The sequence below is a fragment of the Motacilla alba genome, chromosome Z (assembly GCF_015832195.1).
Source record: "Motacilla alba alba isolate MOTALB_02 chromosome Z, Motacilla_alba_V1.0_pri, whole genome shotgun sequence".
Taxonomy (NCBI): domain Eukaryota; kingdom Metazoa; phylum Chordata; class Aves; order Passeriformes; family Motacillidae; genus Motacilla; species Motacilla alba.
The window spans coordinates 64,522,580-64,541,357 of NC_052046.1; the positions used below are offsets into that span (position 1 = coordinate 64,522,580).

General features: G+C 37.1%; 1 protein-coding gene across 3 annotated transcripts in view; it reads right to left on the bottom strand.

Moving 5' to 3' along the window:
• Positions 1-7,064: 7,064 nt before the first annotated feature.
• LOC119695532 overlaps positions 7,065-18,778 on the bottom strand; it is a 41,560-nt gene continuing 29,846 nt past the window's right edge. For all 3 annotated transcript variants that reach the window (XM_038124240.1, XM_038124241.1, XM_038124239.1), the window contains exons 9-13: positions 14,057-14,214; positions 12,763-12,805; positions 10,047-10,233; positions 8,092-8,227; positions 7,065-7,342 (exon numbers count right to left, since the gene is read on the bottom strand). In XM_038124240.1, coding sequence (XP_037980168.1) covers positions 7,243-7,342; positions 8,092-8,227; positions 10,047-10,233; positions 12,763-12,805; positions 14,057-14,214 — 624 coding nt within the window. In that variant the 3' untranslated portion in view covers positions 7,065-7,242. The remainder of the gene's footprint in view (positions 7,343-8,091; positions 8,228-10,046; positions 10,234-12,762; positions 12,806-14,056; positions 14,215-18,778) is intronic.

Consider the following 18,778-nt stretch of genomic DNA (forward strand, 5'->3'; position numbering starts at 1 on the left):
CTCTATCTCACATAGGAACATAGAGTACAAGCTGGCATGCTGGCTCTTTCCTGTGCTGCTGCACGAGGACGCACTGGATCTTGCTTCCATCACTCAAACAAACTGCACTGGGCCATCAGCAAATGGTCTTTTCACTCTGATTGATTTGACCAACACATGCATGATGCTAAATTTCCTTACAGGAAAAAAAATGCAAATAAATAATTTTAAAGAAGAATATTTAGCTAAAGAGTTCATGGTGTTCCTAAATAATGTTGCATGTTGTCTTATTTCAGAATATGGAACAATGGTGTTATTTACAGAAAAATCCAGGCCAAAATCCAACAGAAGATTTAAAGAAAAAAAAAAAGCTGCAATTTATTGTATATTGTATATCCTTTAGTATTGACTCAATATGAATAAGTTTACTTCTTGGTGATCACATTTTGAATTTTGTTTTTCATTCCTAACTGGGACAAGTAAAAGTACATTTTCAATTTCTTGCAGGATGTCATTCTTCCTTCCAAGTATTTTCATTAAGAAATGTAGAAATTAATTTGTATTTGAATATTTTATTATTTTAAAATGTAAAAACCTCTTATCATTTATTTTTTATTGAAACACATAATCCCCTATTTCATTTTTCAAATGTTTTTCCTAATCACAGTAACTGCAGGTTGCTGGAATAAAAACAATGCTTTTCATCTGCTAGACAGCAGATGTTCTCAGCAATGTAAAATTAGGAAAATACTGTTACGAATGATAAATATAGATATGATATTATACATTACTACAGCTAATCTAATCTAACATGCAAATGAACCCCCCATGAAACATAATCTTCAAAACCTTTAGCTGTCCTACAGTATATTGAGAAATTACTTTAGGTCTTTTTGCTTGTGTGTTTTCATTAACAGGACACTCTCTTCAAAACGATGAAGCCTTTAGATGAAAGCAGCATCATTTCCCCAGAAAAATGAATGTCTTTCCTGGCTCTGTTTTTTTGTGAGTAAATATCTGGCTTGGTTGGCATAAAATGCCCTTGAGGAGATCATCTTGATTAAGATTTGTCTCATTCTCATGTTGCTGAAGTCCTTCCCATTCATTTAGATAAAATTACCATGTTGTCCTGTGAGTGGTTGTGGTGCTGACAGAGGAAATGGTCATATGCTCACGAATCAGCAAAGTCTGGCTATTATTCAGATTCCTGTCCCAGAGTGCTGCAGTGTTGCAGCTTTTGCTAATGTGTATCTCATAATTGCTGTGTTTGAAAAGTGGATTAACTGTGAAAAATTAAAAATAATTTCCCACGAAAATGACTTCCAGCTTCTAGTGCTTCAAGTTCCAGAGTCTGGGAGAAAGAAGGCAGAAAAACTAACCCCAGTGCCTTTATCCTTCAAAAACCTGCTACAAAAGGGAGTTATGCACTTCCCAAAAATATTTTTGTGGATTCAAACTCTTTCCACCTAAATAACTCATCCCTTTGAAAAATGCCTTGGTGACCCTCTCTGGCTTTCCTAATGCAGAACCTTGTACATATTTTCTGCTGAACAGGGCAGAAAAATAACTTAATCTGGAGGGCAGAAAACCGTCTGAATAAACCATGCTTCAAGAACATGACTCCATTTCTTCTCAGTACAATATCATACTCCGTTAGTGGAAACATTCTGGTTTCGATGCAGTTATCTTGTTCCTGATAGTGGAAAGCAAACCTTGAAAGCAGATATACCTTGTAATAATTATGAAGTCTTCTTTGCAAACAAACAAACCATAAGCGGGATACTGACAACACAGTGATTGCACAGCTTTGCTGACCCCTGAGACAGCAGTGAAGTAATTCACCTCAGTTTCACTTATTTTGAAGGAATTGCAACAAAAGCTTGGAAGGGAACTAAAACTTAAATTCTAAAGGGGAACTTTAAATAAAGTTTTAAATCCAAACTTCCATGGCCTTTGGAGAAATCTGGATTTGCATTGACTATTATTTCTTTGGTGGCAAACTCAGAATTCTGTTCTATCTCATAGAAAAATATATAACACTGGTGGGATTTTATTATGGTTTTTTTTTTTTTTTTTTTTTTTTCTGGTTGGTTGATTCGGATTTTTTTTGTCTTTTTGTTTAATTTTGTTTTGTTTCTTCAATTGTATTATCTAAGATGTGTCTAATTTCTGGGGGCTTTCTTTCCTGGTTCTTCAAAAAGATTTCCAATCTACTTTCTTGAGTTTCCATTTAAAGCAATGTAAGTATTAAGACAATAGAAATCTGTTGACATTACTGAAATAACTTGAAGACTGGAAAAATTAGTGTTTTACTTCATGTTCTTTCAGACAAGGAGTGTATTTCTTTCTCAGTTCAGTGGGAAGGCCTAAAAAGACTTCATTTTCCCAGGATGGAGGCAGGGTTTTTGCTGTGATCAGATTTTTCTCACTGTTCTCCAACATTTTTTCGTATTTAGGTAAAGCTGTCAGTAGTCATTTAAACTCTTCCAGGTGACTTTTCATTAGAGAAAATGAGAAATTATTGCACAATTCTTATGGCTCATGATATGTGGCATTTTGATGTGTTTCTGTCCCTCAGGTGAGGATGGTAACAAACACCTGGGGGTAAAAACAGCTCCGTAGTTTTTGCCATTTATTGCTCCAACTGGAGATAGAATGCATAAATAGCAAACTGTGACTTGTGGTGCAAGACTAGTGGGTGGACATTTTTTATTAACAAAACACTGATGCTCGTTAAGTTCACAAGTTCACATGTGTTCTGCTTGTGCTATAGGTATTAGTGAAAGTGTTTCAGGTTTTTGGATTTTTTTTAAACAACCAAGCACTTTTGTTTATGATTTTAGTGTTACTAAGGTGATAAAAGATTTATTACAGGATAACTGCTATATATGTAAGAAAATTGAGAGCTTTGATGCTGAAAAATTACTAAACATGAGAATTTCTTAAAATATCTTTTATAAACTACAGATCAAATAATGAGGAAATTGATTTATTTTTTTGCATCCAGGATAATTTCTAACCCATTTTAAACCCAAACATTTTTATCATTTGTTTCAACTCGTAATTAATTGTGCTCTAGCCTAGTGTGAATTAAAGTCACAGATGTAACCAACAGGATGTAAATTGCGGCCACAGATATGGGACTTTAAAGTGCTAAGCACCACAGGCATGCTCCTAACTTGTTATAACATTTTTAATTTTAAACAGAGAGAGGAATGAAAACCATCCATTTGACTGTCAGGACTGGATTTGGAGTATTTTGCAGATTTCATGTCTCAGCCCTCAGACTGCATGCATTATGTTGTAAAAACAGGAAAAGTACTTTTTCTGGTAAAATGTGCACATTGCAGTGTGCTTTATGCTGTAGTGCAGTTACCCAGGATGGGAATGCATGTGACAGTTCTGCTTATGGCTTTACTGTACCTTGTCAATAAAGGCATGCTGTTTGTTTATTTGGTCTTAAACCTTTCCATTATAAAGTTCTCAAGTAACTAAACACAGACTGCATAGTACTGAAATCGTGTTGAAGGTTACTTGTGTAATAAATAGCAAACCTGTTAAAAGAATTAGAAATTATTCTACATTCCACCACACATGCCATCCAGTAACTCTAGTTCTGGTTATAGGTACCATGTTTGCCCTTGAATAAGTGGGAAGGTCTTTTTTGCTATTGAACAGTTGCAATTTCCTCATCAAACTACCTCATCCAATCCCTCAGCTTTTCCCTGCCTAAGAGATCCAGGGTTTTGTGGTTTTTAACTTTCTTCAACTTACCCATAACTTCTTCATCACTTCTATTTGCACTTGGAGCATGGTAATAACATAACCTCTGGTATGAAATGTATTTGGATTAATTGTTTAGGCTAGTGAAGGGTAAAGGGAGCAGTCTGGGTACTCTTTTGTTACACTCTTTCCTACCTTAAAGAGACATCCTTGGGAAGGGCCATTCACTAGCAACATGAGATGCATGCATTACTGTTTCTTTGTAATAAATAACATCTGGTTGTGTTATAGAAAGGATGCAGAATTAACCTCCTACTTTAGTTTTTTTTAAAAGGCATGGCTGACTTGATGACTAATATTTGTCCAGTAGTTCATATGTAAGCCAAGCTAAGTGAGCTATAATTCATACTAGAAATATTGCCCAAAAAGTGGTGTGAATACCTGGTGAAAATCACAGTAGCATCAGCTATGGTCACTAAGCTTGAGAAATTGCAAATTTCTGTGGTGGTAATATTCATGCTATTGATACATGTTGAGAAAAATTTCAGTATACTTTTCAGAATGCCTTTGGTTCTTCTACCAAGGAAAGGTGAAGAATTTGTACAAGAAGGAGTGGATGGCAGCCAAAGTCCCTGGGGTCTGTAGCTACTTCCCAGGAAAAAAACAACAGCCATGGGCTACTCTGATCTCTTGTCAAGCAGACAGAAAAGAACAAGCCTTGACTCAAAGAAATGTAGAAAGCTTGCATTGGCTCCTCCTCAAATTCCCTGGGTTAAAAATGAAATGTTCTAAAGCTTGATAGTTTTTGGTTTTCTTTTTAAATAATTTTTCAAAGTTTATGGTCATTTGAGAAATCCTAAGTTTACTCACTACATTGACTTTTTTTAATCATAGACTCATTAAGGTCCCCCTAACCCTCCTTTTCTCCAGGCTAAACACCCCCAGCTCCCTCAGCTGCTTCTTACAGGATCTGTACTCCACACCCTTCTACAGTTACATTGCTCTTCTCAGGACTTACTACTGTTTCTAACGGAAAATACATTTGTTGTGTGTAATTTTGTTTGCATTAGTTTTTTTGTTTTTTTTTTTTTGTTTGTTTGCTTTTCTGCTTCCTAGCTCTGAACTGTCACTCTGAATTGGACAGCTATTCCCCAGGGAAAGTTATTCGTCTCAAGTAAACAGCATTTGTACTTGACCCGTAAGTGTTATTTTCTTCACTGTGAAAATGAGTAAGAAAAAGAAGTAATTCATAGCTATTTCATTATTTATTTTTGGAGTTGTAGCAGAAATGCAAATTGCATTTCTGAACACAACATTTTAAAAATACTGTAGAATATAGAATACAGCTGTGACGACTTTTTTTTTTTTTCACATGCAGTTGTGCATTTTACCTCAGAACGCAGATTTATACAAAGCAAACATGGTAACATATCTAGGGTTGGGTGCCTGTTTTCAAAAAAATTCCTACACTGATTAACTAACCATTCTTATTTCTGAAATAAATCACTCAAGTCACTGTAGCAAATAATTGGAACAGTTTAGCAGCATTCTTTGAAGTACTATTTCATCAAGCATGTAAAGCTAATGATTCTGTCTCCTAAAAAATACATTTGTAGTGGCTGGGGGAGCACCACTTGGGTTTTTTAAACTTTTTTCTGCTCTGCAATTGATATTTTCCAGGCTAATGGTACCAGCAAGTGAATAGCTGAGTTTCTAGTGTGTTCAAACAATCTTAAGGTCTAAAGATCACAAGAAAAGCAAGTATCACAACTTTTATAATTACAATTTCACAGACGGGCAGGTTTTTTTTTTTTGTATTGGGTGCATCTTAGAACTAACCTTTGTAATTTTCCTTGAATTAGTGTTTTGATAAGCTTGGAAACTGAATATCCAGATTTATTCATAGGAAGAGTTATCCTGCTGTCTTTTACTGCTAACTTTGGAGGAAAGAGCATCCTTTGATTCTTGAATTGATTTCTGTTCACAAATGTGCTGTGATGTGTGGGGGGATAGAATAGAGATGGTATGGAAGGAAATCTTACCCCTAAGGAGTTGCATCTGGGCCAATTATCAAAAATGAGGAGAAGGCCTAACTTAACAGGCCACAGCTGTAACTAATAAGAACACCAAGAGCTATAAAAGAGTGGGTTGGTTTGTTAAGAGGACATGCCCCAAAGTAGGAGCAGAACTGGAGTCAGCTGGTTACCTGGTGAGAGAGAGAGGGTGTGCTCAGAGGAGCTGCTCACCAGAAAACACCGAAAAGGTACAAAACTTTTATAATAAAGAGATGATAGTATAAAATTCTGTTGGAACCCAGAATGTCCCTCAGACATTCTTGGATGGTCCAGGCCCAGGTCAGAAGCATTTGAGACCCTGGCATGCAGCCAGAAACCCCTGTAGCTTTGAATCTGACCCATGGAACAATTTACCAACCTTGCAGGAAGAACAAGAAGTCACAAAAGTTTAGGTATTGTAGTAGAAGTAGTCACAAGGTGAAGGGAAGAGTTTTTGATTGCTGTACAGGGGTGTTTTGGGCCTTGTACACAGGGGTCCAAGTTTTGTACATGGGGGTCAGAGGTTATAAGATGGAGGAATTTGTGTGTGCCCTGTCCTCCTTCTTTCTCCTTCCTAACCTCCATGTTCATGGTGATGTTGGCACTCACAGATTGGTTTAGAGTAGAAAGTCACCAGTCAATATAGGTAAATAGGCATTGGGGAAAATCCATAAACATTTGATATGTAATGTATGATATAAAAGATGGCACCAGCCCCCTGGGAGGGCAGTGTGCCTTTGTCTGAGCTGCTGAACAGACTGCAGCAGCTCAGGAAGAAAATCTTTTAGATAACTTACAATAAACTACCTTGAGACTGGACGACTGAAGACTACTGAGTCCTTCTTTGAAGGCATGGGTTGGAGGAGAGACTTTTCCATCTTTCGGGGTCATCCCAACTAGGGGTGAGCCCTGAAAAAATCCTTGTTACATATAGGCATATATGGCAACAGTGATGTGATGGCAGATGACCAAATCAAAATCATCATAAAATTAAGACATAATGTACAATAGCTCAACAAAAATGTACAGATTTATTCCATGTAATAAGTATGTAGCTGCTAACCCTTCGGTAAACCCAGCTGGTCTCAAGCAAAACAACACCTAGAAACTTATAGGCAAATCTACATATGAATCATCTGAATGAAAAAGCAGAACATTTTGCAAAGATTGCATTTGCAAAAAATCCACCAAAACCCAAAAAAACCAAAAAACCCCAGTAGAGAGTACAAAATGTATGTGGAATGTATGTCAAGTCACAGCTGTAAAGTAGACTCTATGTGTGGTCTGAGTTGAAGTAGAAACACAAAATACAGTGACAAAGAAGGCAACATTGCTTTGCGTTTATTTTTTAATCCTTCCAAAACTTCTGAATGTGTAGCAATGCTAAAGATTAGCGGCTGCTAGAGTATCTCTTGAGATGACTCAAAAGACATAGCATGGAATTTTAGATGCAAAACAGAAACAGGGGAAAACCTGAGCTTCCTTCTCACATCCTTGTCTCCTCCAGTGGTCTGTTCATGAAATCTTGGATTGCCTGGTGTAGGGGTAGCCATTTATTAATTGAAGCTTTCAAAGCTGTAATCCACCTAGAAGAAACGAAAGACCAACAATTGTCCCTTTTCAAGTGTTATGTGTGCATTTCTCTGCCCTTTGAGACACACCTTTAATAAGTGGAATTCAATTCTGTTACTATGTGTACTCATAATCAGTGGATTGGAGAGATGCAGAAGGTGGAGAAGTTGGCTACAAAACCAATATTGCCTAACAGCAAATTTCCAACGTACTGAAAAGCTTTGTCTTCTGTTCATTAAATTAAAGGCCAGGTAGTGTAATTAATAGGCTTTAGGTAAAAACTCCCACAGATGTGGGAATTTGACTGGATTATGGTGAGGGAATTTACCTTCAGAATGTGTTTCAATTGTCCAATTTGCTTAAATTAATTAAATTACAATGGCCATTGTTCAAAGTCAATAATTCTTGGGAATGAGAAGGATATACACTCTACTTTCATTAATGAGAAGTGCCACAGCTTTTGTGTTCAGTATAATCACCCACACATAATTGTGAAAGACACCTTATCCAGGTTGATTTCCAAACCTCTGCAAGTTGGCCCTGCTGTTCCAGCATTGAAAAGAACAGAACTGATGACTCACATGTTACAGGTTATGTTTTACTGCAGTTTGACGAAGGCTACTGCTAAAGGGAAATCTAGGGGGAAAAGTAAAAACAGGCTGCAAAGATCACTAGATCTTCCCAAGCTACAGAGTTCCTGGTCTCCTAAAGTCTGGTAAATAAACTGGAAAAAAAAAAGACAAATTAAAAATACTCGATTTACCTTTTGTTTTCATTTACATTCTCTGCACATAAGTAAAAAGTTTTAAATTCTTCAGATGGAGGTTTGAGTTCAATGACAGATCTCTTGGACCCCAGGGACTGTTCACTCACAATATAGCCCTGCAGGTAAAGGCCACCTGGATAGAATAAAATAGTATGCATTATGTATATTGCAGATATCATTTATAGAATTACTGCCAATTACAAGCATACCAACAAATCTGGCAGATTGGATTTTCAGATTGGTGTCTTCACAGAGTTTTATATACTTTATCTTTAAAAATCTGAAAGTTCTGTTTCTTTTATGAAAATTGATTTCAACAATGTTAAACAGGATTCCTATCTATCAAATGATGACCAATAAAGATTTATTTGGCTTTTCATTAAATAAGACATGGCAAAATATTTTTCCTAGTTTTTGACTGACATTAATGAGGCTGCCTCTAGCTACTGTAAAGTTCTTTGGAAGGGGGGCTCTTGTCACTGATACTTTCTTTTTCATTCCTTTAAAAACTAAAGGGATATGAATTTCACCATGAAAAAAAAAGCCTAAAATCAGGTTTGGTTACTATTGCTGCTGTTAGTTCCTGAAGTGTCACTGCAGGCCACATTACCCAGCTGTGAAGGAGAGGTATTAGACAGAATTTGATCTTCTGGACATTTTGATTTTACCTGTTTTTTGTTTTGTTCTTCTTATTTATTTTTTTCCTTTAGACTTTACTTCAGTGCAACTTAAGGTGTAAGTTCACTTTATACATACATGGTGAATAGTCAGAAAGATCTGCAGAACAGGGTCTTTATTTTTGGGGAGTCTCACATTTAGGCACAACAGCACCAAATTAATGTTCTAGAATTGAGAATGATATAACAAAATGAGAATATGTGGTGAAAATGGAAAAGAAATGCACTAGGAAAAGAAAAAATACTAACATGTAGAAGAATTTTTATATGGTAGGATATTTAAACACCAAAATAATATATTTGGCAGTAGGAACATAAGCTCCAGAGTCATAAATCCATAAAACTTAATTTCTGGATTTCTGATAATTCATTGTTTTTCTCCATGAAAACCTTAGCTTTGGTTTAATGTCAAGAGGAAATCCTTAGTCATTTTGTAAGTATGGCCTTTGGCAGATGAAGAGTGTTATGCAAATGATAGAAAGTGGAGTACCTTCTGCCTGATCATAATAGCATAAGTGCTAAGAAAAGTTTTTCCCTTTTGGTCTGAAGACTGGCTAGCAAGTAAAAAGAAAAGTATTTTTTTTTCTGGTTCTTCTGACTGCCACCTCCCTTAGCACAGGGAGGAAGCACTTGCAGGTCCTCATCCATCCCCTCTGTGTGTGTGAAGTGAGCTCTGATTCCAACTGACCCCAGTAGCATCATTTTGCTGCTTTGAGAGTAGGCAGCCACCCTCTCCTGCTGTGGCAGGAGAGATGGCAGCTTTAGCTGCAAATGACTGTGGCCACATCCTTGACCACAGGCTCTCCAGCACTAGGAAACATCTGCATATTGAGAGATGGAAGCGCTTTAACAACATCATGTGAAAACCTGGTAGTTTCAGGGCAGTCAGTCAGAGCTCATGATATCTGTGGATACTTCCTAACATGCAGGATTTGACAGCTTTCAGGAGACTGCCATCAGTGGGACTGCCTCAACCCATCATAAAGAAGGGTGGATCTTGTTTCTGATAACTGCTCCTAAGGTAATGTGTGCAGAATAACTCCATTTCAGACAGAAAAAATAAAAATGTAGGAGGAAAAGGAAAAAATACTAGGGTTAGGAATTAGGTGGCTAGTGAATACATAGAGACTGAGTCTGGTTTTCCTTCATTCACCTTCATGGAACAGCATGAATTTCCTTATAAGAAACTCCCATTAATGGTAAAAGTTCTACTTGGAAACTGCAGTGAAACATTTCTACTTCAATAATAAATCAAAATCTAGTAGCCATCCCTACCTTGGGCAGGTGTAGACCGGAGAGTGGCATAAAAGTACAAACATCCATCCTTCAGAATGCAGTAGTGCTGAATCCAGGCATCTTTACTCCTGTCCAGCTGGTGGAGAAGCCCCAGGCACTCAGGGTTCTTGATAGCCAGTGGTGGGAGTGCAGTGTTATGCAGTGTGACATCTACCCAAACATGGTTCTGTAAAGTAAGTATGTAATGAAATGTTCTGGTAAGAAATTAAGGAGGACATGCCAGTATGAAAAGACAGAAGCTCTAGTCTTCTGCTAAGAAATAAGCTTTTGCTGTGAAAATCTTCTGAAAAGTTGTGCTGGCTTTTGCTGGAATAGAGTTAATTTTCTTCACAGTAGCTAGTATGGGCTGTGTTTGGGTTTTGTGCTGAAAACAGTGTTGACAACATGGGGATGTTTTAGTTATTGCTGAGGAGGGCTTGAATGGAGCCAAGGGCTTTCTGCCCTTCACCTCACCAGTGAGGAGGCGGGGGATGCACAAGGAGTAGGGAGGGAACTCAGCTAGGACAGGTGACCCTAACCAACCACAAGGATATCCTAGAACTTACAACATGCTCAGCATATGAAACCTGGGGAAGAACAAGGAATTGGGGTAACTTTTGAGTGGTGGTTATTCTTTTCCTGAGTACTCCTTACATGTGATGAGGCCCTACTCTCCTGGGGATGGCTGAACACCTGTCCAGCCATGGAAAGGGGTGAATGAATCCCTTGGTTTGCTCTTCCTCTGTGTGTGGGTTTTGCTTTATTTGTTAAAATGCCCTTATCTCAACCCACTAGTCTTCTCACTTTCAGTCTTCTGATTCTTTCCCCCTCTCACACTGCGAGCTAGTGAGTGGGCAGCTGTCTGGGGCTGAACTGCTACTGGGGTTAAGTTACAACAAAATTCAATGCTGAAAATGAAATTACATAACTGTGTATGTGATAGAAAATATCCAAATGTCTACTCTCCTCTTAAAACAATGATTTGTCTTTTCTGCACCTATTTTATTTTTCAGTACATGTTTTGTAGGTACAAACAGGACTACTTCACAGCTGTATGAAGTTTTTTTAAAAAAAATTTCAGTGTTGATTGCTTGACCTCAGTAGGTATTGATTGCGTGACCTTCACTCTATATAATCTGGCAAGAGAAAACTCACCATCTGCTCTCTGGGTTTCAGAGAAAATGTTGTGATGTCTGTCAGTGGGATACTGCATTCAGACTTCGATGGACGCACTACCACACACAAAATGTTTCCCTTCCCTCCCCTTCCCTTCCCTTCCCTTCCCTTCCCTTCCCTTCCCTTCCCTTCCCTTCCCTTCCCTTCCCTTCCCTTCCCTTCCCTTCCCTTCCCTTCCCTTCCCTTCCCTTCCCTTCCCTTCCCTTCCCTTCCCTTCCCTTCCCTTCCCTTCCCTTCCCTTCCCTTCCCTTCCCTTCCCTTCCCTTCCCTTTTTTTTACTGTGTTGTTAATGGATGAATGCATGAATGATTTTTCTGCACATCTAATGTTGGAAATTTTATATAACGGGTTTATGCATGTTACACTAAAGATTGACTCTTTTGATGTGTTTTGTCTATGTAAGCCTTTATTATCATTTTTGGCTCAGGTTGTTATATTGTTTCTTTAGGTTAGGATAGATACTTTCAAAATTATTTGATCTATTTTTGCTGTTTTCAAGTGTGTGGATTCCTTCATATTCTGTTGAGAAGTGCTCAGGAAGAATGTACTTGGAAACAAGTTTGGTTTTGCACTTATAACCTCATGTGAAAGCTAAAGCCGAAATAAATATATGTTTGATCAATTTTACTTCAGTGCAAAAGGTATTAAAGCAACAAGAAACACTATTCACTGTTTTTAAACCTATCATTAAACACTGCTGAAGGAATCACTCATATAATTTTTTTCACTCATTAATGAAGGTTTTAATTTGCACCTTGCAATTTTCATATTTTTATAAAGGTGGTCTGTCTATAGCAGGAGAGGAAAGAGCAGACTAAAATGTCTTTGACCTCTATGGTTCAAAGTCTGGAAACACTAAAATTAGCTTTTCAATTCCCAGTTCAGGGGTCAGTGACCATTGATACTGAATTATGCTGGGCTGAGTAAGGTCTCCAAGTAGCAGCTCAAGATCAATTATGGCTGTATTTTTCCCAGCCACAGAGGCCAGCAAAGAACATAACAGTGAAAAGAGACAGTTAAGTCAATTTTTATCAACATACATACTTTATCTCTGAAAACACAGAAAATAAGAACTCAGCAATCATGTCTCATTGCCACCCCATATTCTGTTGGACAAAGTGGGTTGCCTGCAATCAAGGCAGCACTGTGGGGAATGCTTAGGAAGATATGGCCCTTTTCTTCTTTTACTCCGAACAGTACTACCTAAGGCTTAACACAAGCTTGTGAGAGTCATCTCTACCCTTGCTTTCTGCCTGCTACACTAATTTCATGTTATGTTTCCAAACCAGCCTAAAGCTGCTCATATCTGGAGAGGAAGCGTTTTGATTAATTCCACCATATCGCAGCAAAGCATATAAGCTGAGTCATAATTCTGTATATGGCTCTTAGATTGGGAGTGCTTCACAGCCTAACAGAACAGAAGTGTGCAGCTTCCATTTTGTTGTCTGCATCTGACCATGTACAAACACAGCTACTCTCTCTCTCTCAGTCTTCTGCACAATCTGCTGTACACATGCTTTTCACCTACATACAGCATTACCTGATGAATGGGATGCACTGCTTTATCCATAGCTTCCAGCCACCTGTAATATGACAAAAAGTGAGAATAGATTAGTTTGGTAGATCAGAACAAATATGCTTCACTGCCTCTTCTAATTCTTGCTGACATACAGCATCTAAAGGGATGCACAATTTTCAGAACATATTTAAGGCTTTAAGTCAGAAAACTAATGGATTAAATCTAAATAAACATTGCTCTCAAAAATTTAAGTCTCAGAGCTTGCTGTATAACACATTGTAATAAAAAAAGGCAATATTGCAGACAAGGGAATCTATATATCAAAATGTATAGTTCAAATATAGTTCAGCTTGTCAGGCTAAATGATTACTCTCCTTGTCTTTGTTATAATGCAGACAATGAATTAGTGGGAAACGTAAAAACCCCTTACAAGGGAAACTACAGAATATAGCTATTTGTTGCTAATATAAGCTATTTGTTGGCAAAGTTATTCTGTTGGGCTATGGATGATACAAAATTTGGCAATGGAAAATGCTTTGCTATTACAATGGTGGGTTATGTTAAGTAGTAAGATGATATTAAAAAATGGGTGTATGAATACCAAATTATCAACTTAATTCACAGCTTTATTTTTCTGACAATTCACAATAAAACAAAGAGGAAAATAAGACTTGATTTTAGTTCTTTTTGAAAGTAATTACTCCATTGCTTGTATTACGGGTGATTTTAGTCTCTTTTTGTCACCTGTCATCTTTGGGAAAAGCAAAACATTATTTTAAAATTCTAACTCTGTGTCAAACCTGAAGACATTGCCTCTTATCAGAACCAACATGTTTTTGTGGCACATTTGCATTTCAAAATACTAAAATGAAAATGCAACAGAAAGACAGAAAAGGAGATGAAGATGGGATTGTATTTATTCCTAGTGCTATCCTTGTTGGGCAGAAGAGAGACTGATAAGCAAGTTTACATCCACAAGAAAATTTACATTTCCATTTGATATAAAAGTGGGAGAGAAGGCATGAGAATAGAGGTGAAGTTTTTGTTCTCAGGATAAATCAAGGAATCAGGATGGTAAAAAAACAGGAACGTTAAAGATTTTATTTAAAGAAAAAAGCAATGAAACTGAAAAATAATTTTTGAAGCTTCTGCAATTTACAAATAGAAACATTATCTTTCTTTAAGTTGCTGATAGATTTTTAATTTTTTCCCCTAAGGATCAAGGTAGGTATTGCAAACATCCTCCAAAGATTCAACCTCCTTCTTCCCATGCTGGAGTAACAAAACAGAAGCCATTAAAATGAAAGATACTTACCTCTTCATTTCTTGATTGGAAGTTGCACAGAAGTAGAAAATCCTGTTTCCAGCTTGAGGTATACATTTAAAAACAAATGGTTTACCCAGACTGGTGTCGACACCAATTTCTGCTCCTTCCAGTTTTGTTACTTCCAGGGGTCTGCACTTCCCTTCATCCTGCAATTAGAAAGAAAGAGTGCCCAAAGTTCAGAGCAAATATGAAACTAATCAAACACCCTCTAAACTTGCGTCTCTGTTTTTGCTCTCTTAATTGATTTTGGTTCATCAGAAGCCATATCTGCATGCAAATAAAGTTTCTAGGTATATGAATATATTCCAAACATTGAGGGTGCAGCTGAGTGACACCAGGATTTTCAAAGTGCACTTAAGAATTTAGGATCCTGGGTCTCTCTGATAATAAGTGCAGTGGTTGCAGTTTGGTTTATGCAGAAACACTCACCTTACATGCATAGATACAGGCAAAAAATGCTTATATTTGAAAATAGTGAGCATAATTTCAGTTCCTTTCAGTTCCTTGCTGTAAATATCATTATGTTCATAAACCTTCCCACACAATTCAGACAACCTTCAATGCAGAGCCCTTCAAAACCCTTTTGCTCGTTTCTGATTGTATCAAAGCTCTTTGAGACTGAAGAGCACTGCAAATGTCTTCCCCTGTGGTTAGCAATCAAGAGCCATTCAGCTCCTTCATGCACATGGGTAGGTGAAGGAGTTTATTCCCACAATTCCCCAGCCCAGCTCTCCTTAAATACATGTCATAACTAAAAACAAAGGTGCACACATCTGGATAGTGAACTCTGTCTGTGTTTTAAAAAATATTCTCAGCCCCTTTTCCTTGATGACCTGTGACTGGCGTTATAACAATTGGATAGTGAACTCTGTCTGTGTTTTAAAAAATATTCTCAGCCCCTTTTCCTTGACGACCTGTGACTGGAGTTATAACAATTGCATCAAATTTGGTGAGAATAAAATGAAAAAAGAAAGTTAATGCTGGGGCCTCTGAAGAGCATGAGTGCAATCTGCAAAATACACAGATGGCAGAGTCTCATAGAATAAAACTGGTTGATTGTTGGGAATTAATTAAATTTAGTCAGAAGGAGCTGAACTGTGTTTGCCTCATGTAATTTTTTCTCAGCCTAAAAATAAACATAAAGAGCTTTTCATGAAAAAAAAAATGCACTTGTGGGAAGTAAATAGTTAAATACTTGATTGTATTATCACTGGCACATGTAATTATCACTTTGTTACACATAATTCTTCTGTAGGAACAAAACAGTCCCTAATAATGACAACAGTCATTTTGCCTTTTATTAAACCTTTTTGTTTCCAACACTGCAACAGAAGCCATCCTGCTGATTTTTATGCCTCCAAGGGTAGCTGAGCTGTCTTGGATGTGTTACTGGCCTCCTAGAGTTTATTAGACCTGGCTCAAGGAGGCTACTATAACACAGTGTGACTGCTTTACTTATAATGCCTTCAGACACAAAATAACATTGCAAAGACAGCATAACCACAATGTGTATTAAGGTTCCAATCCTGTTCCTACAGGGAAGCACAGCCTGTGCTGCAACGAGGAGGCATTATTCAGTAGGATCCTGTCCATGGTCCTGAAGGCAATGGTCTCTTTGTATACCGAAATGACTGATCACTATTACTGCACATTCCTATAAACCTATTTTGTAAAAACTTTCTGTGGTGGCTAGAATGAATGTAAATAGAAGTTTTGTGGCACCAAGAAATATTTATGTCCACTGTGTTTCAAATACAACGAGGAATGGACTAAGATGGATTGGAGGCATTTAAAGGGAGACCAAATTCCCTTCACTGAATGATAGAGAGCTGCGCTCCCCTAATTCTGATGATCTAGACCAGAAAATCATAGAATTTTTAAGCTTGGAAAAGACCTTAATAATGATCATGTCAAACCATTAGCCCAGCATCACCTTGTTCCCAGCTAACACCATGTCTGTGTGTCACATCCACGTGTTTGTAAGGGGTGTTTTTTCACTCATGTGGCTTTCATGAATAAGAGATCATTCCTTTGGAAAATATCCCTTTGCTGCAAGAAGTGCCAAAGGTATATTGCCAAAAAAAAAAAAAAATTGTAGAAGTAATTTCTTACACCTGAGACTTAAGTTCAACCCATTGATGATACTGCCATTATGGAACCTCATATACCTATGTGATGCTGCCTGAGATGATCATATATTTGGTACAGATTTTAAATGAACTAACTCAGATTTTAGCTACTACTGTTCCATCCTGTGTAAACTATGTTTTTTTTTCTTTCCTCAAGGTTGTGGTCATCTAGTTTATGAATTCTAGGCAGTCTTAAGTATCAAACATGGATGAAGTTTTCTAGGTTGAAGGCAGGAAGCAGGTGCTTCTTTGGTACATGCTATTCTGTGAACCGGAGAAACACCTGAAGTAACTGTTCCTATACTGCTGGTTTTCCTAAGATGGTCTGAGTTTTAGGTTAAATGTTTCTGCAAAAAAAAAACAACTTAGAGTACTGGACAATGTATAATGATGAGAAACTGAAATCAGAAAGAAATAAAAACAGAAAGTTAGGTGTTTCCTTCCTATATTGTATCAAATGCTCATTAAGGTAGTACATGTAGTGCCATTTAATTTGGTACAAGTAACTCCAGAATTCCAATTAATGCCATTCATAGTATTTCCTGAGTGATTCACTACATTCAAACTTTGTTCAAGCACAGTTAGTTTCTTCATGTATCATTAAGAAGTAGCTGAGAAAATATATGCACATTTCATGCTATTAGCAGTAAAAAAACATAAAAAGTAATGACGCAAGTAACTATGAAATGAACTTGAAAGTAATATACAAAATACTCTGCAGCTACTAGTAAGAGGGAATGAAAGTAACTTTACAGAAAACAGTATCAAATCCTAGAAGGAATCTGAAAGACAATGTGAAAACTGAGCGGAGCTAGAAAGCAGGAAAGGAAATCTTCGCTAGCCTGGCAGTAGGAAGTGTGAGGCAGTTGCCCTGAGGTCAGTGGTTCAGATTAGTTTCAGGTCAGTAGTGGCATGACCAAATTTTGACTGTCTTTCAAAAATATCTTCCTGGATGTCCCTCAGTGTTCTTAAAACAGACATCTCTTAACTGAGACAGGAAACTGAACTTGTTTTTTTTGCTTATTTCTTATTTGCCTAGCTTTCACCATCATAGCTGACATGTCCCCAACCCTCCCTGGAATTTTCACCATCTATTATTTTCTGGTTTTCTCTGACCAGCTTCTCCTTGAGGTTTGGTGCTGCTTGCTTAGTGTATCACTAAAATCTTCTTCTCCCTATGTCTTTTTTTCTAATCACTGTATTTGTGGTAGGCTCATTTTTTGTTTCTTTAGGGAAACTACAGCTGAAATTTGTTTACACTTACTCCTTCTTTGAGCTGGGCACATCAATGCAGAGAAAAGACTAATTTTTTTAATGTCTTTTTTCCTTACATCTATTTCCTTTGTCCTTGAGCAAAGGGCTTGTGTATGTCAGTGAACAGGGAGCTCTAGACTCCAGAACAGTTTGTATGGCATTTTTTGCCAATAGAGATAATTTTACGTAGTTTTTAATTTTGTTTTGCTTTAAATAATTTACGTATTATCTAAAGAGAACAGAAATATACTGAAGAACAAAACAATATGGAAAAACATTTAAAAGCTTCTCTGATTTGAAGCACCTAATTATCCTACACCAACCAGTACTATCTGTCTGATGCAGTACAATCAAACGGTCTCATGGAATGGTTAATCTTCTCATTCCAGTTGGTCCAGTTGGTTCTTTCTTGAGGTTGAGTAATTTGTTGCAATTAATTCCACAAAAGGTAATGAACAGTTTTCAAGCCCAAGTCTCACAGAAAGAAATATTCAGTTAAAATTTTGAACTTGAATCAGATCAAATAATGTATCTGTGTATGACCTTCTCTTGGTCAGGGTATGCAATCTTTTAAGCCAAAATTAACATGTATATCATCAGCTAGCATTATTTCTAATTTCTCAATAGAAATAATACAGAGGATGTATTGGAGACAATGGATTCATCAGGTTCTTAAATGTCAACTGAAAAACATATTCTAGAGCCATGGGACTCATGGTAAATGTTAAGAAATTAGATTATACACAGGCTCTATATAAAGTGGCACCTTCCAGACTATGGTGATACAGCTCCAAGCAAGAATGAAGAACAAATAGAAGTGATACCTCTATAAGCAATGCCTTAGACCTAAATCTATTTCTATCTAAGCCACTTATATAAAGTGATTAGGCTTAGCAATGAACACACAGGCTTGTTCAAGAGAACAAAGGACTGAATATTTGTCATAGATTGAAATGCTCTGAACGCTCTGCACATGACAGGCAGGGAATTTTTTTCTTGGTGTAATAATTCGACTCCATATACTACAGAAATGAAAATAATTTAAAAGCATTTTTTCCCTTCTCTATTCTATTCTAATGGAAACAGGCATAAGACCTAACATCTAATGATTTAAGTGATGTAATAGCTATTTACCAGGTTGGGGTGTAATTGTTTTGGATGATAAGAAATGCATGCCTTTGTTATCACTGACCTCCCCTCAGCTTTGAGATACTTTGTCTCAGTCACTCACACTATGCCTAAGGGCTTCCTAGAGGCATTAAACTTGGGAGCTTAAGAAATGCAAATCACAATTCTCTTTTTAAAAGTGACATTATTATATATGATT